This window comes from Rattus norvegicus, chromosome 3 (genome assembly GCF_036323735.1).
Source record: "Rattus norvegicus strain BN/NHsdMcwi chromosome 3, GRCr8, whole genome shotgun sequence".
In the NCBI taxonomy this organism is placed as follows: Eukaryota; Metazoa; Chordata; class Mammalia; order Rodentia; family Muridae; genus Rattus; species Rattus norvegicus.
This window is the reverse complement of record NC_086021.1, coordinates 128,089,509-128,111,566: the sequence shown is the minus strand read 5'-3', so window position 1 is coordinate 128,111,566 and position 22,058 is coordinate 128,089,509. Positions and strand designations below refer to the sequence as shown.

The window sequence follows — 22,058 nt, the reverse complement described above, 5'->3', positions numbered from 1 at the left end:
TAAAGAAAAATAAAACCTTATTATGTCAAAAATCAATAGAACTGGAAGACATTAAATAAGCCAGGCACAGTAACACAAGTACCACATACTCTCTGGCTGTGTGGAAACCCAAAATGTCACCCTGAGTAGCAGTGACTACAGGCTCATAACTCTGGTCAAACTATGAATGAGTGACTATTGTGTGCTCAACTATATCTGCTCAGGAACATCATGGAAGAAGGAAAAGAAGGGACAGGAGGAATGGAAGGAAGAGGCAGACGAAGAGAAGTGATGCAGAATGCTGACTTCAAGGCACGCTATGGCTGTTGCAGTCCTGCCCTGAACTGTGATTACCTGCAGAGTGGGCCTGCTGACATCTTGTCATGAGTTGAGGAAGCACAGGATCCCCTCCTGAGAATCTATGTATGGTTAATGGTTGATGAAGGAGGGAGACACATTTGCTTTGATGCTCCTGCTGGTTGAGAGCCCATGCTCCTGAAAACAAGCGTTCACCCAAGCCCCTCTGAGTAACCCTAACTTACTGCTTCCCAAAGCAAACAGAAGTATGAGGCTGACTTAATACAATGAGATTGGCAGTATGAGGAGGGGAAGAAAGGACTGGGGGAATATGATACAAGTACTGCACATACACACACATATGATTATATAAAAACAAATCAACGTTTAAGCTGTGAAGTCGTGGCACACGCCTTTAATCCCAGCACTTGAGAGGCAGAGGTGGGCAGAGCTTTGAATTTGAGGCTAGTCTACTCTACAGAGTGAGTTTCAGGATAGCCAGGGCTACAGGGAGAAAACATGACTCGAAAAAACCATAAAAGGGCTGGAGAGATGGCTCAATGGTTAAGAGCACTGACTGCTCTTTCAGAGGTCCTGAGTTCAATTCCCAGCAACCACATGGTGGCTCACAACCATCTGTAATAAAATCTTCTTGTGTGTCAGAAGATAGCTACAATGTACTCATATAAAACAAATAAATCTTAAAAAAAACATAAAAAAGTTCAAAAGCATCCTTGGCATTGGGCTAGAAGCCAGAGTGGTATATTTCGACTAACTGTTTAAAAATTGGGTAACTGGTTATGGTGGTACACACCTTTAATTCCAGAACTAAGGAGATGGTGGCAGGCCAATCTCTATGAATTTAAGACCAGCCTGGTCCACATAGAGTTCCAAGACAGCCAGAGCTGTCTCCAAAATAATAAAAGTAAGTAAATAAAAATAAATAAAGATAACTGGGTGTGGTGGTGCATGCCTTTAACCCTAGCACTAAAAGAGCAGAGGCAGGTGAACCTTTGTGAATTTGAGGCCAGCCTGGTCTACATAGCAAGATCTAAACCAGCCAGGGATCTATAGTGAGTCCCTGTTTCAAAAATAAAGAGGAAGATACATTTATATCTTTGGCTCTTCTACTCCATGAATATATTACCTATACAACACAGTCTACTAACGATAATAAAAGAGAAAATGAATACTATTCAGCTATGAAAAAGACTGAGCTAGTATAAGCAATAAAATCCAGAGATATTTTTAAGAAAAAAATAAAACCCAACCACATTCCCTGTTTTAATTACCTTTTTAAAATGTATGTATGTATGTATGTATGTATGTATGTATGTATGTATGTTTGGCTGCCCCCCCATGAGTGTGTGTGTGTGTGTGTGTGTGTGTGTGTGTGTGTGTGTGTGTGATGTGGGGGTCAGAGGACAACTTGCAAGAACTGGTTCTCTCCTTCTACTACATAGGAACTGAACTCAGGCCATTAGGCCTGACAAGAAGTCCTTTACCCCTGAACCACCCTGCCAGCCCAAGTCCATCATTTTTCTATGCATGTGCATATTCACATGTATGTACACAGACCTCAGCAAATATATCACCCTGGCTAAGGTGGTACATATTCATATTCCACCACCACCACACACACACACAAACACATGCATGCACACATGCATAGACACACACTTCTGTGTAGGGAAAACATGTACTTTCATGTTACATGGCATATACCACCATTTAGATATTATTCTTTACTATGTGCATTTTAATTTATAATATGAACTTTAAATATTTATCTCCAGCCAGACCTTACTTGGAGTATTCATGTTTCCAGCTGCCTTCTTGATTCAAGATGGATTCTTCAGAAATACCTTCAACCCAGTAAGAAAATATCAAACTCCCAACTTTCCCCCCACAAAGCATCTTCCAGCATCCTTCACTGTCATCGTGGCTGTCACAACTTCTTAGGCCAAACATGAGTTCAGGGCTGAGCACTCTCCATATAAACCTGGAGACCTGAGTTTAACCCCGAGTCCACATAAAGATGAAGGAGAGAACAACTCCACAAAGTTGTCTCTGTAATGTTCACACATGCACTGTAGCATGTGCACCCAAATATACACATCACATACACTAGCAATCAGCAAATGAGTGCGTGCTGTGCTCAGCTGTCAGTCACCAAGCATCTGCTCTTCCCCTTGCACCCATATATGACCATCTCACTGAAAATGCCAAAACCACATTCTTACCGCCTTGCTCAATTGTGCCATGGTTCTCTAATAGGTCTTTCCATGGCTGCTCTTGTCTCTTTCACTTTCAATCCATTTATTCTTATATATATGTATATGTGTGCACGTGTGTGTACGTGTGTGTGTCTGTGTTTTCTATCACTTCCACAGCGTTTTAAAAAATTTCCTTTCTGTGGAGTAGCCATCATCAGTCAGAAAGTAGCCAGAGTTCTCAGTGCACTCTCCTGCCACTCACACACCTTGCTCTATACTCCGCTCCTGCTCAGCTCTTTACTCTCCCCTTTGAGGCCTCTTTCTTAGGCTGCCTCTCTCCCAACACTAGCACTACTCAGCTTTTCTGAATCTCATCCCTCCATCTCAGTTCAAACAGTCTCTTCAGGGCGCCACTGACCTTGTAGATTTGGACACACCACAGATTACACTGGCTTAGCATTCCTTAAGTTAGCTCAGGGCAACAAGAGGGAACATAAAAGAAGAAGATTAGTATTTCTATCCCTAACAAGCTTAAGTCTCTAAATGGTCTAAAGGGAACACCAGTTTATTTACTACCCTATCCTAAAATAGCATCTACTATTCAGGATAAAATAAAATTTTAAGTTGGGTCTAGAGAACTCGGCTCAGTGTTAGGAGCAGGACTGGGACACCAACCCAGCCACAGAACCTTCGACCTAGTTTGTCCTGCCGCAGAGTGTTCTGGGACCGGAGCTTAACAGAACTATCATCAAAGAGACTAGAGAGGCTTCATTCAGGGAGCAAACGCAGAGGACTTCAGCCAAACATTGGTAGCGCTCTGGGAGTTCTGGAAGGGGTAGGGGCAGGATCAGAGAAACCAGAGGGGTCAGGGACGTACCATGAGAAAACAGTGCACACAGAACTGACTGGAACTCATGGGGACTCAGAGATCAGGGAGCCTGTAGAGGTCTGACCTAGGTTCTCTGTATCTATGTTATGGCTGGGTAACTTGGGGTTCTTTGGGGTAACCCTAACAGTGGAAACAGGGGCTGTCCCTGATTCTTTTGCCAGCTTGTGGAACCTTTTCCATACTACCATGTCCAGTTTTAAAGCGATGCTATGTGCCTGGTCTTAAAGTTTGTTATGCCATGTTTGGTCGATGTCCCTGAGAGACCTGCTCTTTTATGAGAAGTGGAAGGGGGTTGGATCTGGGGGAGAGGGGAGATAGTAGGGAGAGGCGGGGGGCGGGGGGGCGGGGCACAGGGCTTGCTTTTCCAAAGGACCTGGGTCTGATTCCCACCATCCACATGGTGGTTCACAACTGTATGTAAGTCCAGTCCCAGGAGATCTGATGCCCTCTTCTGATCTCATAGACACCAGGTACTCTTGTGGAAATATGCAAACCTGCAGGCAACACCCATATAAAAAATAAAAATAAATCTTGCTGGGCATGATGGCACATGCCTTTAATTCCAGCACTCAGGAGGCAGAGGCAGTGACAGGTGAATTTCTCTGAGTTCAAAGCCAACCTGGTCTACATAGTGAATTCCAAGCCAGCTAGGACTACATACAGTGAGCCCCTGTCTTTAAACAAACAAACAAACAAACAAACAAACAAACCCCATAACCTAACCAAAACAATAAATCTTTAATATTTTTAAATGACAAAAACCAACCAACCAAAACCTAAAAACTAAAATAAAACTGAACATATTCTGTTTGTTGATTGGATTTTGTTTGTTTGTTTGGATTTTGCTTTTGTTTTGAGACAGGGTCTCAGTATGCAGCTCTGGCTGTCCTGGATATAGATCAATATGGCCTTAAACATACAGATATCCACCTGCCTCTGCCTCCTGAGTGCTAGGATTAAAATCCTGTACCACTATGCCCAGGAGTGCAGTATTCTCATAAAAGACCCAGGTTCCATTTCTGGCACCCACATTAGACAGCTCACAACCACCTGTAACGCCAGCTCCAGGGGGACCTGAGGCCTTTGGCCTCTGTGGGCACCAGCGCTCACACACATGTACCTACACACAGAAACAAACACACATAATTAAAAACAGAACAAAGCTTTTAAAACAAAAAAGCAAAAAAGCAAGAATAAAGGGAGAGGAAGGCAGACCTAAAGCAAGCTGCACAGGATGGGTTCACAGCAGCACAGCCCCTGAAAGGGCTGGCCCTATCCACAGTCATCTCAGAAGCTCCCTGATGTCTTCCTACTCACCAAAACCTCTAGGGACTGGAGGTGGCCCAAGAAGGCTGGGCTGCTGTTGTAATCAGACGTGACACCAGAAGATATGCTTCCATTGGAGCTGGTGTACAGGGAGCTGGAGTTGGCTAGAATCTGTAGTTTCTCCTCTTCCTGGGAAGAAGACAGATGAACTAGCTTCTGATGATACCACACTACCACATCCTCGCCCTTCCCTGTCACCTCCACGGCTGTCACCAGTTACATCCTAGAACCTCCTGCTGCAGCCTCTCACCTACTTTCCAGAAGCCACAACTCTCTATGCTTCCTTCCCCATGTCCCTGACTCCACACAGAAGCCTCTTCCTCCCACACTCTGGCCTGGGACAGCAGTGCTCTGATAAGGGGGTAAAGGGGATCTAGGTCCAGCTTTGGGCTGAAAGCAGAGCCCTGCACTTTACAACCGTATCAGACTCACAAACAGGCAGAGTAAAGGTCTGGCCCAGGTTCCAGGCCTGTCCTAAGGCAGAGGACTGCCTCGTTCCCCACCTTCAGCAGCTGGGAGATGATCTGCTGGCGGATTCTCTTTTTCTCTTGTTCACTCCGCTCCTTGAGCCGATCTCGAGCCTGTGCAATCTCTGCCTTGGCCTCTTCACGGGCCTGACGATACTCTTGAAGCATGAGCTCAATGTCAGAGGGAGGGCGGGCTAATCTTGGTGCTGGTTCTGGGATTCTAGGGAAGTCCACAAGGTTAAAAGGCTCCTTCTAACATGACAAGCACATAGAAGTATGGTACTGCCCACCCCTGCTAGCTCGGTATAACCTCTTGCTGCCTACAGAGTTATTTTGCATTCTTCCTTTTTTCTTTTTTTTTTTTTTTTTTCTTTTTTTTCTGGAGCTAGGGACCGAACCCAGGGCCTTGAGCTCACTAGGCAAGCGCTCTACCGCTGAGCTAAATCCCCAACCCCTGTTATTTTGCATTCTTAGGAGAAGAAAAAGGCATCCTAAGACCCCAACACACAGACTGGCATAACATACAAAAGTCTCTGTCCAGTACCTTCCCATGACTTCTCTCTGCCCATCTCCTTCTGCACCCCAGTACCCCATTCCCTCTGGAAGAGACTCTGGATGGTCAAATTCCAGTCCCAGCTCCCACAGAGCCTGCTTCCTGCAGGCTCCGGAATCTTCATTACCTAGTGGTTTCCACAACATGCTTCCTCAGGCGCTGCAGGTACTCTTGGCGTCTGCTGGGCAAGTCAAGTTCCCCGGTGGGGAGGTCCTTGCTGGGCAGGAAGCGGAGTCGTTTCTGGGGACTGAGGCTTCGTGTCCGACGAAAGTTATGAAGTCGCTCAGTCCTTTCTCTCCTGAGGGTCTCAAAAGTCTTTTTCTGCCTGAGACAAAATGTGATTGATTCCCACATGACCTCACCCTGATGGTCACCTTGCCCACCCATTGCCCTTTAGGCCCAGGGCCCTTACCTAGTGTAGAACTCCTCACAGGAGAGCATAGCAGGTTCTTCAGGAGCAAACACCTCCCCTGTCCCACTCTGCAGCACCTTCAGCAGAGCATCTGTCTCCCCAAAGCCATGGTGTAGTTTTGCTTCTGTGAGTTCCACACTGAGTGAAGGCTTCTGAACCCCAGCTTGTAAGGGGATGTGTTCCAATCGAAGGTACTCGGGTTCCTGGCTGTATTTGTCAGAAGGTTGCAGGGGCCTTTGTGTCCCTACAGAACTCAAGTCACATCTGACCCCTAAACTGTCACCTACATGCAGACTTTTGCAAGGTCCATCCTGAACTCCATACCAGTTATTAAATTTGTTATGAACTGAGAGGTCCCTGAGGTTGTGATGCTGGGGACCAGAGGCCACATACATTTGTGAACCAGGACAGAGCAGCCCCACAGGTTGGCAGACCTGAGGTGGATCTACAGCAGGACTTTGAAGCCCTGTAGTAGCAGAGATCTGACAAGGGCTAAGGGGCTGAAGACCTCTCCGTGATGAAGGTCGGTCCACGTTGGGTTGTGACTCTACCATAAACACTGACTTCCCATCCTCATTTGCTGCCCTGCCCTGGCACTGACTGGGCCTCCCACTGCTTGGTGGACCATGCTCTGTGGAAGCCACCCTCTCAGACACAACGCTATCATCAAGGATCCTGTGCCTTGGTGGTGAAGATGGTGATTTGCTTTGGTCTCCAGTGGTGCTCTTGAGCTGAAGCTGCTGAGGGGCCTTTCCTGAGAAACTAACTTGGGGACTAGAGCTCTGTTGTGGGCTGCAAGGGGAGCTAGAATAAAGAAACAATCTCTCAGAACTTTTCCCTAAGGGGCTCTTGACTTCTCTGTCCACAGACTCAGCTCTCCGAGACACGCCAGCCTTATCAGTGGCTTGAGAATTACCCATTGGAGGTCTTAGGTCACCAACTTCAGGGTCTGGATTGATGTCAAGCTTCTGGAAGTCTTCAAGAGGATGAGCCGAGGGAACTGATAGAGTCAAACAGGCTAAGGGGTTGCTCAGCTCCTGGATGCTGGCACTAAATGTAAGGATTGGAGAGGACGCCCTATCCACCAGCACAGCACTCGAGCTGCCCAATCTATTCTGGGTGCTAGGCTCTTGGGTGAACTCAGAAGCACCAAGGGTGAGCCTTGAGTGGTGTGAGATTCTGGACATGTTGACCACCATGCAAGATTCCTCTGGCTGCAGACTGGGAAGTGGAGAACCATCAGGAGAAGCTGGGGGGTTCATGAAAGTAAAGTTCTGCCCAAAATCAGCTTTCTGAAACCTCAAGTGTGGTGAGGTCACAGGAGGGCTCTGCAGTTTAACGTGGGTACTTCCTTTGTGGAGATCTGGGGGTTCTGCTGCTTCCTCTGCCTCTTTCTTCTGAAACACCACTGGGACATCTCCCTTTTCTTGAGCCACAGTGGTAATACCTGAGTCCATCACGTGAAGGATCACACTGACTTCCTCTGACTTGACCTCTGGCGCCTGGAAGGCCAGAGGAGGTAAGGCCAGGTCTGTCTGGATCCCCTCATCCACAGTGGTCTGAGTAGAACCATCCATCATAAGGGCCTGTTGGGCCTCATCTAGGGATTCACTGTTGCCATTCTGTTCCTTTACTATCACACTTGGCTGTGAGAGACTCCCAAGCAGTTCTGAAGTACTATGTAGAAGCTGTGAAAGGTGGAGAGACAGGTTGTGCATCCTGGTCCAGGAGGCTAGATCAGAGTCTGACATTGTCCTGGCATCAGGCTGAACAGAGACATCAGTGCAATTTGAGTGAAGCCTGCTGCCCAGGGTCCGTGTTCCCTGCTCGAAGGTATTCATACTGGCCTCCCCCCCAGCACAGCCTGTCTCTGGTGGGCAGAGTAATATAATCTCATCTACCTGAGCTGTGGTACTCCCTCCAGCCAGAGGCAGCTCATTTGAACTCTGGTCATTCCCAATGCCACTGTGTATGTTTGGCAAATCCTGGGTTTGGGCATCAGTCTTGGGATGGAAGTGAAATGGAGATTTCTTGTCTTCTAGGACATTGTCCATGCTAGAACACTGAGCCATTTTTGATTGTATTAGGCACTGAGATTTCTGGCTACCAGAGGCATCAACTGCACTTCCAAACACATATTGCTTCCAACCAATATGCACAGGTCCCTGTGGACACCAGGGCAGGACATAGGGACTTAAGTTACTAGAATCAAAGTGCAGCATTTCTTTGTCCACCTGAGAATGCCAATTCTCTGGCATACCCTGGACACTCAGTTTATCTGTCTTTCCTGGATGGGCCTGTTCCAAAGTCCCAGGCATCCAGGTAGTCATGAACTCAGGGGTTGGCATACATGACACAGTGGAAGACGTTGGGTAAGGAGGAATGACAGGGTTCAAGGGCCTGTGATCAGTGTGGCTATTGCTCAAGTTACACGAGGCTTTCTGACTGTAATCTTGAGACTTCTGAGATGTTGATACTGGCTTTTGGGAGGAATGACCCCTGAGATGTGGGCTCCACAAGCAATTTGGCCCCTGTGCATCTTCATCTGTTGGCGAAGGAGGTTTCACACTCAAATTTAGTTCTTGAAGAGACCGAGATGAGCTGACCACAGTAAACTGAGGTCTAGGGGAGTACCTGGCACGCTTGGGGCCAGAGAAGATTGCAATCACAGGAAGCAAGTGCCTGTGGCTGGGAGGCAGCTGCTCCCTATCAGAGCAGAGCTGGCTAGGAGTCTGGGCAGCAGGCTGTGATGGTTCAGTTTGGGCTTCAAAGTCTGAAAAGAAAGTCTGGGATGCAGAAGACTTGGCTACAACTATCTCCTTTCTTTCACCATCTCTAGTCTGACAGCCATCAAAGCTACCAATGTTAGAAGATACTAGATTTCTGACCTGGGCATGGACTTTGCCATCTCCTGAGACCTGGTCTCTCTGTTGTTCTTCCTCTTCCCATGAAGTTTCAATCTGAGGGTGGCAGGTATGTTTCAACATGTCTACAAATTTGGCTTGAGAATCCAAGCAACTGTGACCCCTGACCTTAGTGGAAGGTGGCATCTTTTTTGAACAGCATCTGATGGTATTTTCTAAATGCCCAAACTGAGCTGCTATCTCCAGCTTACTGTCAACAGATTCTTCATTTGAATATGGTCTCTGAGTCACTGCAGGATGTTCTGGTGTTGTTTGTGATGCCTGTACATTCTCACTTACAGAGTTATTCTTCAGAGTTCTTCGTGGCTCAGAGCTCATTCCTGCAGGGCTGGATGGATAAGAATCCTCAGGGGCAGTGCTGGCCTTCTTCCCTGTTGTCTTTTCCCCAGAACCGTCCACTGATCTTCCCCTAGCAACAGTGTGGGTGAGGCAATTTGCCTTCATTTCTGAGGTGCAAAGGCAGCTGCAGTTTTGAGCTGGAGAGGAGACAAGAGCTATAGTGGATGGGTTGGGAATGCTGTTGTCTACTGGCCCACATTTATGTTTGAGGCCATGTGCTAAAGACACTTGAGAGTCTTTGGAAAAGCTCTCTCCTGCTCCATCCACTTCACAGACCCTAGATGGTACTATAAAAAGTGAGTGGTCAGGATGTGGAGCAGCCCAGAGGGTTCCCTTCCTAAGGACACCATCTCTATAACATGGCAGAGTAGAGGAATGAGAGCGGCAGTCGTGAACAGCAGCAGCAGGCTGAGAACCACTTAGGTGAGGGCAATTCTCTTCCTCCCCATAAGATAAGCCAAGTGGCCTGCTGCCTCCAGTGTTCCCCTTGAAGACAAGGCACTCTTCTGGGCACAGACCTGGAGCCTCTTCTCTAACTCCACTGGGATGCAGGCTTGGTCTTTTATCTATAAATGGAGTTGACCTTAGATTTTTGCTGTCACTCCCACATGCTTCTGCCAGACCAGAGTCAACATTCTTCCACTTGACAGGATGCCATATGTTAGCTTCTGCTTCAACCTTTCTTGGAGCTCCAGGCTGAAGAGCACATGACTTTGGACTTGCCTCCATTCCTTCTAAGCCAGCAGAAGCATCGGAGCACTGCACATGGTCTTGCTTAGGCTGAGAAAGGTATACAGTATTATCAACAGTACGGATCACAGACTGACGCTCAGAATGGACTGCTTTTCCTTTCTGTGTGGTCACTGAGATCTTACCTGAGTCTCCTCCACATGTGCTATCTAGACTAGGTTTCTGATGACCCAGGACAGTGTCCTTCCCACCAAAGGATATATCCTCTGCAGTCTCCCATGCAGCCAACTGACTTTGCCCATGCAGAATCCTCCCAGGACCATCACAAGAAGTTTGAGAAGGTAAGACAGACACTTTCTCTGATCCTACCCTCTCATTCTGCTCTACAGCTAGTATAGAAAGAAGCCTGTCTGAGTCCAAAGGACCAACAGAGGACATTGTTCTAGATGTTTCTTTTTTCTCGATGACTTCAGAAAAATCAGACCATCCTCTTGCTCCACAAAATTGCCTTGCTTCTCCAGTGCAGTATCTTTCTGCTAGCCCTGAAATAATGTGAGAAGAAGCCAACAAATGATGCTGTGGCCCTCTATCAGTTTCAGGATTGAGCACATGTTGAAGGCTCCCTGCACTGGCCTGGGCTCTCCTCTCATCAGCCAAGAGGTTTGCAAACACAGGAGGTGGAGATGCCACATGCAGTCCTTGTGTCTTAGCATCGTTCCTGGTGCTATCCCACCCTAACGTAACTGTCTGTGTCTGAGACCTACCAGCAGCCTCTGAAAAACACTCAGCTTCTTGTGACGTCTCATAAGGAAGGACTGTCCCCTCAGCCACAAAGTCATTAAGCTGCTTTCTCTGTGCTTTTGCCTGTCTGATCTCTTCCAAGATAGACAGGCATATGGATGCATGGACAGAGGAGTCTGGTAGTAGCAGAGGCTCTGGATCAGGTCCTTTCAGTACAGACACTGGTGGTAAGCAAGCAGAGTTAGGAAGTTGTTGGTCTTCTGACTTCTCCTCTGCCTTCTGCCTTTCCTCTTCACCCTGGTCACTATCTTCTTGTAAAAGGAAACTGACCCTCCTTTCAGTCTGCCTTAAGACAGTATCCAAAGAACTGGTTTTTGTTTCTTCTTGTTCAGTTGCCTCAGCTTCAGAACCCAAACCTTCCTGAGTAGTCAAGCCTGTGGAAGTAACTCTGAAGTCCCCTTCCTGGTCTTCTTGGGAGCTGGTGCTTACTGTTATCCAGTCCTCTGTCTCTAGCTGTATACTGTCTGATGTAACAGACTGGCCATTAGCTCTCATGAGCATGGGCATTACAGATCCACCCCAGGGAGTGTGTGTGGTGGAAGCATCCCCAGAAACACTTCCCTGCAAGCTACTGCTTCCGGTCTCCCCACTGTGATCCTGATCCCCTACTCCAGTTGCCAAAGAATTTCTATTTGTTTTCAACATTGTAGGTTCTAATATGTTCTCAAATGAAGAGACACCTTTGGTATCAGAGACATGACAACAGCTTCTTGGGAAGCTTGGAGAATGCACGGGTTGGATACCACTCAGCTCTCCATAAGGAAGAGCTGCAGAGAAGTCTCTCTGGTTATGGAATGGGGAGACATTCTCCTGCCTGAAAACTGTGCCCTTCCAGTGCTGGCTGGGAGTAGAAATTTCCACATTCTCTTTTTCCTTCAGGTTCCCTCCCCTGTCCACTGTCATTTCTTCAACTCTCCCTGGAGTTTTTACATCCTCCAATTCTGAATCACTTGGGACTGCAATAATTTGGCTTTCCTGAAAACTTTCCACACTCTCCAGTTCCTCAAGACTTTCCAAGGCCCAAGTCTGCTCTTGGAACTTTGCTGATGCTTTTAGGAGCTCATCATCCTTCTCAGCTCTCTCCGGGCTGCGCTGCAATAGCAGAGATCTAGCTAATGCTTTCATTCTCCTAGAGTGAAGGGACATGTTGCTAGGCTTTCTGAGAGCTTCGCCCTTCCCTAAAGAACCACAGATATCCCTGGCAAGTCTGTGTGCTCCAGGTGGTGGGTATGTGTGCTCTCTCTCAGACCCCCTTGTTTGCTTACAGTCCCTTGATCTGAAGGGGCTTCCTGTGATCTTCTGGACCTGAGCATTATTACTAATTGCACTGTTACCCTCTATTTCTCTAGCTTTGTTGTCTTCAAAGATACCATCTTCTATCTGTATTGGAAAAGATGGATAACCCTCAAAGCATAAATGTTTTCCAGAACTTTCTGGCTCGGGGACCTGGTCAGTCTTCTTCTGGTCCTGTAAGTCCTGGAGCATAAGTTCTGTACTTGGCGTGTGGGAAGCATGAAGTTGCTTATTCTGCTTGGATTCGATTTCTAAGATGCCAGTTTCCAGCTGTATTACACTCCTGATCAGCCTAGCCATTTCATCAGTACTATTAACTCTTTTATTCTGTTTCTCTCCCAAAGGTTTTTCTTTGCACTGTATTTCTTGTGACTGCCCATGGGCCTTGCATTCAGTGGGCTTTCTTTCCTGAGAGCACATAACTAGATGGCATCTTTCACAGGTATACTGGGTTCCTGGAAGACTAAATTCTTCTCGGATGTCTTTGGAAATCACTTCTCTGAGAAGCACAGTTTCATTCCTCCCCTCCCACCTGTGGGTGGGACTCCTACCTCCTGCCATGATCGCAGGGCTACTTCGACAATGGAGTGATCTTGATTTCAAGGAAACAGCAGTTTCCTCTGGCATGACCTTCTCCAGGTCTAAATTGGTGATTTTACCAATGAAATCAGACCTGTCTCCAGGAGGAGACTGACTGTGCGTACCAGAGGACTGCGTCTCTGGCAGGAGTGGACTCTGTTCTTCCCCACTTGCCTTAGAATCACAAATGAAGAGCAAAGTCTTTGACTCAGAGCCATTGAAGGCAACACTGCAGTGATGCCATGCAGAGGCCCCTTCTCCATCCTCATGGACTGAGAGGCTGTACTTATTTAAAATTCCAAGTTGATTTCTACATTCACAAGCTTTGAGTCTGGTAGAAGGGAGATGCTGTCTGTTCTGAGCAACGAAACAGTAAGCAGAATCATGGGGTTCTTCTTTTTTCATATTTCTGGGCCGTTTCCCCAGTTCTCCAGTAACTTCCCCTATATTCGTATCTGTTGGCCTTTTGGTTATTGTCTGATGAGGTGAATCAATCTTAGAATTCTGACTTTGGGACAACTTGGGCAAATTATTTTTCTTGTGAGCTTTCTGGGGGACTTGATGACTATGACCAAAGCCCCAGGCTTCTCTAGGGGGTGGGGAGGGCACCCAGGCTTCCCTGCAGGCTGGAATCTCTAAGGCAGTTTCTGTCAGGGCATCCCTGCTTTTGGTTACATAGAATGTTTCCAGGGAAGGCGACTGCAGGAAGGATGGAAAAGAGCTCCAAGGGTCAGAGTGCAGGACCAGCTCTGGACCTGAAGGGAAAGTGCAACAGGCATCTATGTGTGTTCCAGCTACTTCCTCGGAGCACTCCTGGGAAGCCGCCTTCTCTTCCAGCAGGGGGTGCTGGTGGCTGTTGTGACTTAATAGTCCTGGTTGAACTGGAGTATTTTTCCTGAGAAGAGTCTCATCTTGAGGTAAATAATCTACTTCAGAGGCTGAGGTGTCATGATTGTGATAAGTCCTCTTCTGGAAGAAATACTGCCCAGAGGAAGTTTTCAGTGCAGAATGTCTGCCACCCTGAAGGCACCCTTCCAAGCTGGCCTGATTGACTTCCCATGCTTCTGTCATGGAACTTGGTATCGCATTTCCTGCTGTGCAGGCCTGTGCATTTATAGATCCAGAAGTCAGAGACTCTATGTCTGTGGGGTACGCCTCATTACAGCTCATCCTCTCAACAGTACTGAAGAGATCAGAAGCACTTTCTACGTTGGCACTCAGACTGTCATGGTCTTTCTCTGCATTTAAGTGCCTGATTTGGGATAGGTGGGCTGGAAAGGAGCAGAAATCTAAATTTCTAGATAACCCAGGGCCAGTGGGCAACGGAGAGTCTACTTTATCAGAAGCATCAGCCAGGGAGCTAGACTCTTCCTCCAGGAAGGGGAAAGCTGGCCTGGGCTCTCCTATAGCTTCAAAAATAGAATCAGAGAGTTCAAGGAGATATTCTTGATGAAGGGCAGCCCAGTCCTTCTTATTAATACTACGTACATGAGTGAACGAGGTGGCAGAGGTAGCCAGCACACTCGACATGTCAGAATTGTGGGACTCTTCAGAGATGCCCTGGTTGGTCATGTCAGGCATTTCTCTGCCCTGAAAGAATCCATCAACTCCTGGCTGAAGGAGTCTTTGGCTTCCACAAACTGAGGGCTTGGATGTATCAGAAGCAGAAGTTGCATACAAATCTGAACTGCAGGGTGGCTCAGTACTAGTTTGGGGAAGTTTGCAGGTATTTGGTTCTTCACTGCTTAGCCAGTGTTGGGGCTTCTCACTATAGGGCTGAGTTTCATGTATGTCAGGACTTGGACATAGAGAATGTATGACCCCTGAGGGGCTGCTGGGATTGACCTTAGAGTCGCAAGAAAACCAGGAATCCACAGATAACAGGGGGCTCTCTCTTGCAAGTTGAATACCTCGGAGAGGGTTGATTTGTTCGGAATAGCTGGTCTCCATTTCTGACTCAAGCTGCTCACAACGGGGCTGGTACTGAAGATCATGGTAAAATGAATTGCTTTTTGGCAGAATATTATTGACCCTGACTCCCACTCTGTGGTTGATAGGGCTAGGCCTGTCTGTTGCCCCCTGTCTATTGTCTATTGCAGATAGGGTGGCCTTCTGCAGATGCCAGAAAGTCTCTGTAGGCATCTCATCAGCAGAGCCAAGGAAAGGCTCCCCTTGCCTATTTTCAGGACCAATTAGGCTGTGCAAGGAAAAGCTCCTGTCTGTATGAGTACATAAGCTACTGTCTGAGTACATGGGGAGACCCCTCACAGAGGCTGAAGGTCTGGCTCTTGAATGCCCATAGTCCTTCATGGAATATTCACCTGCAGAGTTTTCTGGGAGACTTTGGTGCCCTTTCCCAGCAAGTGAATCCTCAGATATTTGACTGTTACCACTTTCAGAGTTGTCTGGATCTGGGAGATCCCATTTTCCCTGAAGTTCCTCTGGTTTCAGCAGCTCCTTTGGGACTTTGGCATAGATGTAAGAAAGAGAATCCACTGAGTAACTGCTTTCAGTGTCAGATAAATCTTTGTCCTCTTCCCTTACATGGTCCATTATAGGTCTAGAATCTGTGAAGGAGGTTGGATCCTCTGCACTAGGCTGTTTTTTTAAAGGACAGCCACAAGACAAACGAGAGAACTTTTTGGCAATGTCTCTGGCCCTAGCTGCCAGCACCCTCTGATGCTTTTTTGATGCCCTGCTTGGAGGAGGTGGTTTGGATTCTGCCAGAGAAGTCTTGACTACTTTTCTATGCCCAGCTACTTGCTCCGATCCACTGAGATACGTAGGATGGGAGGTAGTTTCCTTAGGAGCCTTGTAGGTTGCACAGCTCTCTTCTTTTTGCCATACAGTTTGTGTGTTGACAGAGGCTACTAGTCCCTTAGCCTTGGTCTGGGCAGCAGGGGTGAAGATCCTTGAACCATCTGTTGGTTTTTGTTTCTTAGTTGATTGACCCTGGGATGACATCTGACAGGACTGCTTACCAAATGACTCAATTTTTTGGCTACTGACAGAAGCTCCCCTGGCTGGCGAGAACTTCCTCCACCGTGATGAATGGAGGCTGTTCCTGCCCAGGCATCCTGTCCTTGGAGGACAGGCTGTAGCCTGGGGAACAGTATCTGTTGACAGGGTTTTCTCTGGCATTTGCTGAGTCAGATCAGGCACAGGTGGTGACATGGCTGAAGGATCCCAGTTCATGACAGCACTGTGAAGACAAGGAAAGCAATATCAGAATAGTAGTGCCCCTGTGTCAATATAAGTAATATGGCATTCTTCTTAGTTACTCTGAAAGAGGTTGGAAAGCAGGCCACCCACACACTGTGTCCTACAGTCCTCAGATCAACACACACAAAAGCAGACTGTTGACAGTAGAGCCCTGGCTTTCAGTGGTCTCAGATACATTTTGCTCAATCTCCATCCCCAACTGCTTTATCTTTACATTTCAAGCAACTGGCTATGTGAGGAAAACAGGAATAATTTTAATACTATAAAGAATCAAGCAGATAAATCCATGGTGTGACATCATCTACAGAACTGCCCCACTTTGCATACTGATAAGAAGAAATAGGAAAGAATGACTACAGGAACGTCAGACGTAACAGTGTCAGGTAGTTTATAAATCCAATTAGTTCTTGATATGGAAAACCAAGGCTTCATTCAAGCAACTGGAGAAAACTGAGTGTGACCCAAGTGTTAGCTTCTATCAAGCTATAACCTAATCTTGGCAGGTATGATTTGGTAGGTATGACAGAACAGTTTTTATTTTTAGAGGTACATACTTAAAGATACAGGGTTGAAATATGATATTGCTTTAAATCCTTTGGAAGATAGGGTAGTGGGTCTGTAAAGTAAGTGTAGCATCTTTATAATTGCTCAAAATAGGAACTCCATAAGTCTCTCAACTTTGTGCATGTTTGAATGATTCCCATAGTAAAAAGTTGGCTTGCCTGCCCAGTTATTTGAAGGACAGAGAGGTAAGAAAACATGACAGCAACAGACATTTATGACTCTTCTGAACAAGGCCAAGGACACACAGAACAGGACACAGTCTTCTACTCCAAGGAATCTGGGGGATAATACACTCCCCAACCTGGTGACAGCAGACAGGAAGTGAAGGAGCCAACAGTCAGATCCAAACATGTACGGGGGAATCATGTGTCAGTCAGGCCAGGGTGGAGGCAGCCTGTGGGATCAAGGAAGACTGGAGGTGAGACTAAGGTGGAGGCAAAACACATAAGAAACTGCATCCGGGCAGTCTAGGTCTAAAACACACATGTAAATGAGTTGAGTTCCTTGAAAACGAGAAATGAGCTGGGAGAAAAGCAGCTCTGAGAGCTAAGAAGCAGTCTGTTTCTTAAGATATGCAAACAATGAGAAGCCCAGCAGGACCAGAGGACTAAACACCTAACCACCTAACAGACTGAAGAAGCCCCAGAGTAAAGAGCACTGCCTGGAAAACTGGTTAACTCCAGCCACGGCTCCTGGTGACATCATTGGTACCTGCGTAGCTGGGACAGGCGTTGACTGCAGAGCCTCTGGAGACTCAGAGAGCTGCAAGTTGTCCATCTGCTTCTACGCTGAGAACCTGAGCCTGTGGTGTTAGAGCTAGAGGCCCAACTTGGGGCCTTGGAGGTGCCATTATCCTGGATCCAGAAGAGTGCATTGAGCTGCTCCAGTCTCCTCTGGGCTTCCAGCAGCCTCCGCTTCTTAATAATTCTCTCCAGCTGGAACGATACCTTTTTCTGCCTAATGTTCCACACTGTAGCCCGAGAAGTATGTTTCCGCAAGCACCGGGGCTGTACCACCCTCTTCTGGCTTTGGACCAGTGGAGATGGTGGAGTCTGAGGAACTGTTGGGAGCCAAGCATCAGGTGCCACAAAGGCCTCAAGCTCTTTCTCTTCTCCACAGTCACCTTCTTGCTGTGTCTCTCGTAAGTTGGATAGCCAGGTCTCTTCTCTGAGTAGCCACTGCTGGTCTGGGAACCAAAAACACCCAGAGAGACGGTCAGCACTTCCTGCCTATGGCTGTCTGGACTCAGACATCTCCAGCCATGGCTAGAGCTATAAGGAGTAAAGAGGATTGGATAGAGTGGTGTGGCAAGGGAGAGCTACAAGGCCTCCTTACTGAAGGAGAAGGAAAGGAAGATGTGTAGGCCTCAATGGAACAGTGGATAAGTGGGGCGGGTGGAAATGCACAGACAAGTGCGCCACTGGAAGGAGTCAGCAGAAGATGCATCATTCTGAGGGGCCATTAGAGAAGTCCGCCTGCTTATTTCCAGCCCCCTTGTGTGAGCTTCTGGTCTCTAAAAGAAGGATGAGAATGCCTAGTACAAAAGATTCCATCATATCACAAAGACAACAAAGGTCAGAATGCAGAAGCTTGGATGCATGAAACTGGAAAAGGCAGACGAAGCAGACACCTTAGATGAGGGCACCTACTGTCTGTTATCTTTCGGTTGATATGTGTCTGGTCCAGTTTTAGCTCCTTCTGGACTCTACTCTGTCCTTCTTTGGCTTGCTGCTTCAGAGCCTCCACATGGCACTGCTGCTGCTCAGTCTGGGCTCTGTAGGAAATCTTGCCATTTCTTAATGGCTGCTGGTCCTTGTCACTCTGCTCTTCCAGCACTCTCCTGTGACAAAAAGCTCAGGGTCACCCAAGCAAACCAAACTCAGGACAAATATCCCTCTGAGAGCACCCCTGAATTCAACAAGGTAGTAGAAGCTTCAGACATCTGGCAGCTTAGAACAAATAGATGTGTTGTCATAGGCAGTCCATGATGTCATAGTACAGGAGCAGAGAATAGACATTAGACTATTCTTAGAATTGTGGGTTTAGCAGAAACCCAAATTAACTCTCATAAGGAATTCATAAGAATAAAACAGATGGTTTTTGTTGCTGTTTATTTTATTTGCTTTGGTGTTTTGTTTTGTTTTTGAGACAGAGTCTTTCTATGTAACCCTGGCTATCTAGGAACTATATAGATCAGGCTGACCTTGAACTCACTGAGTCCACCTGCCTCTGCCTTCCTAGTGCTGAGATTAAAGGCATGTGCCACCACACCTGGCACATAAGGAAATCATAAGAGTAAAACAAATTAAAAGTACAAAAAGCTGAGTGTGGTGTCACATGCCTTTAACCCTAATACTCTGGAGGCAGAGAGTTTGAGGTTAGTTTTCCTGTCTTAAAAAGTAAAATAAAACATTAAAAAATGCTAAAGCATCTTTTTCTAGACTTGGGAGATGGCTGAGTGGACAAAGCATTTGCCATGTGAATGTGAGGGCGAGGGTTTGGATCCCCAGAATAGACATAAAAGCCAAGCAAGCATGGTAGCTACCTGTAATCCCAGCCCTTGGACAGCAGAGACAAGGGATACCTAGGGCAAGCTGGCTAGTCTATAACTGGCAAGCTCTGGGGTCAGTAAGAGACCCTGCCTTAATAGAGTGAAGCCATTGAGAGACACGGATATCAACCTTAGACTCTCTCTCTCTCTCTCTCGCTCTCGATCTCTCATGCACAAGTACATATACACACGCCCTCAACATCATACAGAGGCAACTCGTACAGAGGAAGCTGCCCAGGAAATTTAGAATAAACCAGAAATATTAGGAAAATTTCAGAAAAACACAAAACATTTTGTACATATATTTACACTTGTGCTTGTATTACTACTTCAAAACTGGGCCACAGTAATGGCTGAATTATAAACATAAACCCATTAGTGAGGCAGGCCTAAAGAAGCCCAACTAAAATCCACAGAACACCAAATCCAGAAGGAAGTATATACTCTGAATCCCCTAGGTTACTCACTTTCCTCCCGAGTGTTTCCCCAGCTCTTAGATTTGCATATTGCATCTTCTTAGGAGCGCTCTTGTAGCTTCTAGAAAAGCAGCAGCCACAGCAGTTTTGCATGGGACTGTGAAGGGGAATGTCTAGGATGCCAAGGTGTATTTACCAAAGCTGTCTTTCAGCCGCAGCCAGAAGGACACCTCTGCTAAGCACAGTTTTCGAATTCCCAGGACAGGTGAGGAAAAAAACCCCAGCTATGTACATGTCTGGATGTAGTACCAAAACAAGGCAGCCAAGGGACCTGCAAGTAACGATGGCTGCCTTTCCTCTTAGCTGACTCCAGCATCCCCTAGACCTGCCTGGTCACCAACTACTTGTCAGGACTTTGCTATACTCCCCACTGTTCTCTGGCAGTTGTCCTCTGCTACCTTGGGCCTCAGAGTCTGCAGTAGAATTTAGTGACAGCTACTTACTACAGCAGCAGCAGTGAGAGCCTCTTCTGGGTTCTAACATTTAAAGCTAAGTCTCTCCCCACCAACTCCAAACAAGAGAATGCAAAGAACATAGGCAACAGACTCTGAGGATAAAATTTCTTCCTAGTTCAGATCACTATTACATGAAAACAAAATGGCTTAGAAAAAGCTCTAGCTCTCTCAAATGCTCCTCCAGAGATAAATGAGGGATAGCAGCCTAGGATGAAGGCAACCCTGAAGCCAAGCCCAGGTTAAGAGTAGGACAGACTGCCCACAAATCCAGACTGAGTCATGTACTTGCTTCTGTCTGTTCCATTCCCTGTCCCCTTCGCCCAACATTAGCTTGAGAGCCACACTACCTGACCACAGGCTGGCACCAGATGCTGGCTACAGTATGTGGATGGGCCCAGCCCAGCCTACAAGCCCCTCAGGTTGGTGGTGAATGGTGGGGGCAGTCCATGAGAGAGGCCTTGACTCTGAAGCCCTTCATAGTCCGATGGAGAAATGAGCACATTCTTGGTGCTGATGAAAGGTCATGAGGCCACAGAGTCCTGACAATATTTAAAAAGTAGGATGAGTCTACATAGCTCTCTGGGGAGGAGGACAATCCAGCTGAGACAAGAGGACAAGAAAGAAAAGCAGCTTCCCAAGGCAGCTCATCCCACAGCCACTGGGGCCGTGGGCTGAGCTCCACCAGTCTCAAATGCAGGATCCCCAGGAAGGGGTAAGCATTTTTACTTTAGATGTGAGGAAACACTAAGTGAGCTGTCTGAGATCACACACAGGGCTTTTATGTGGTAGGGCCGAATGTGAATCTATTTACCCAATTCCTTTCTATACCCATAACTCTTCAAATCGCAGTGTAATGTTCCCTGTAAACTCTGCACTGTGAGAAACACCAAATCTGTCTTCCCAATGAAACCTTACCCAAAACTAAGCCTCTTTTGTGGCTTCCCTGCAAAATCAGCAGCTCCTCCTGAGAAAACCAGAACTTCAGCCTCAGTCCCAAATCCTTCTTGGCCTTGACACTCTCCACCTGTGCCAGCTTTTCCAGCTTGCCCTTCACTCCCTAGACCCCTAAGACTTCAACCCTGGACCACACATCTCTAACCCTCTGTTGTAGGATTGTTCACCTTGTGAGCAGCTCTGTGAAGATGCTCTCTGCTCACCCAGCCTTATCAGTGTCAGACTATCTTCATCTGCCACCCAATGCTCCAAGTCAGAAGAGAGCCAATCCCTCCAGAAAGGCCAAGGGTCACAAGAACCTGCTTTGAATCCTGTGTTATAAGTGCTTGATAGGGGTTGGGGATTTAGCTCAGTGGTAGAACACTTGCCTAGCAAGCGCAAGGCCCTGGGTTTGGTCCCCAGCTCCGGAAAAAAAAAAAAGTGCTTGATAGTCTTGCTAGTGATCTCACTGCTACTGAGTCCTCTGATGACTTTCCTACAGTTAGACCTGACATACAGGTCAGTTTACCTAAAAGAACAAAGGAGCTTCCAGGGGCAAACCCACCAGATATCCAGGAGGGAAGAATTCTGTATAGAAAGGCTAATGATGAAGTAGAGAACCAGCTGCTGCCAATCGCATATAAATTAGCTCAGGATTTCAAAGTTTATCACAAAACAGCTGAAGCAGGAGAGAGGGCAGAATCTCAACATGTTTTCTCATTGCTCCCAGAGGTCTACATCCCTCATGTGCATGGCTCTGCATTGCTGGTTGAGAGAATAAAAGAGATACATTTTAAAGATCCAAAGGAGGGCTAGAGCGATGGCTCAGCCAGAAAAGGCTAGGCTCAGAACCGAAAATATAAGATCCAGAGGCAGCCATATATTCCGAAGGCTAACAGAGACATACTCTGAGCTCACGCACAGGTGCATTGAGACTTAAAGAATTATGGGGAGGTAAGGGTTAGAAGCAGTATCAAAGATATCTGCTAACACTTCCCAGATAAATCTTGTTGACAGGGGAGATGCATGTCTTTTAGTGAGAAGAGAGACGAGATACTGAGCAGGACACAAATGAGTGCCGTGGCTATGTCC

General features: G+C 47.0%; 1 protein-coding gene across 13 annotated transcripts in view; it reads right to left on the bottom strand.

Moving 5' to 3' along the window:
- The window catches only part of Stard9 (StAR-related lipid transfer domain containing 9), a 115,628-nt gene that overhangs the window by 38,927 nt on the left and 54,643 nt on the right, over nucleotides 1-22,058 (bottom strand). For 10 of the 13 annotated variants that reach the window (XR_005502955.2, XR_010064699.1, XR_010064698.1 and 7 more), the window contains 6 exon segments: nucleotides 18,201-18,391; nucleotides 17,263-17,737; nucleotides 6,140-15,967; nucleotides 5,855-6,052; nucleotides 5,211-5,394; nucleotides 4,699-4,836 (listed from right to left, as the gene is read on the bottom strand). Coding sequence is in view for 9 of the 13 variants with exons in the window: in XM_017592209.3 (XP_017447698.1) it covers nucleotides 4,699-4,836; nucleotides 5,211-5,394; nucleotides 5,855-6,052; nucleotides 6,140-15,967; nucleotides 17,263-17,737; nucleotides 18,201-18,391 (11,014 nt within the window). In the remaining 4 variants the exon portion in view is untranslated. 13 annotated transcript variants of the gene reach the window in all.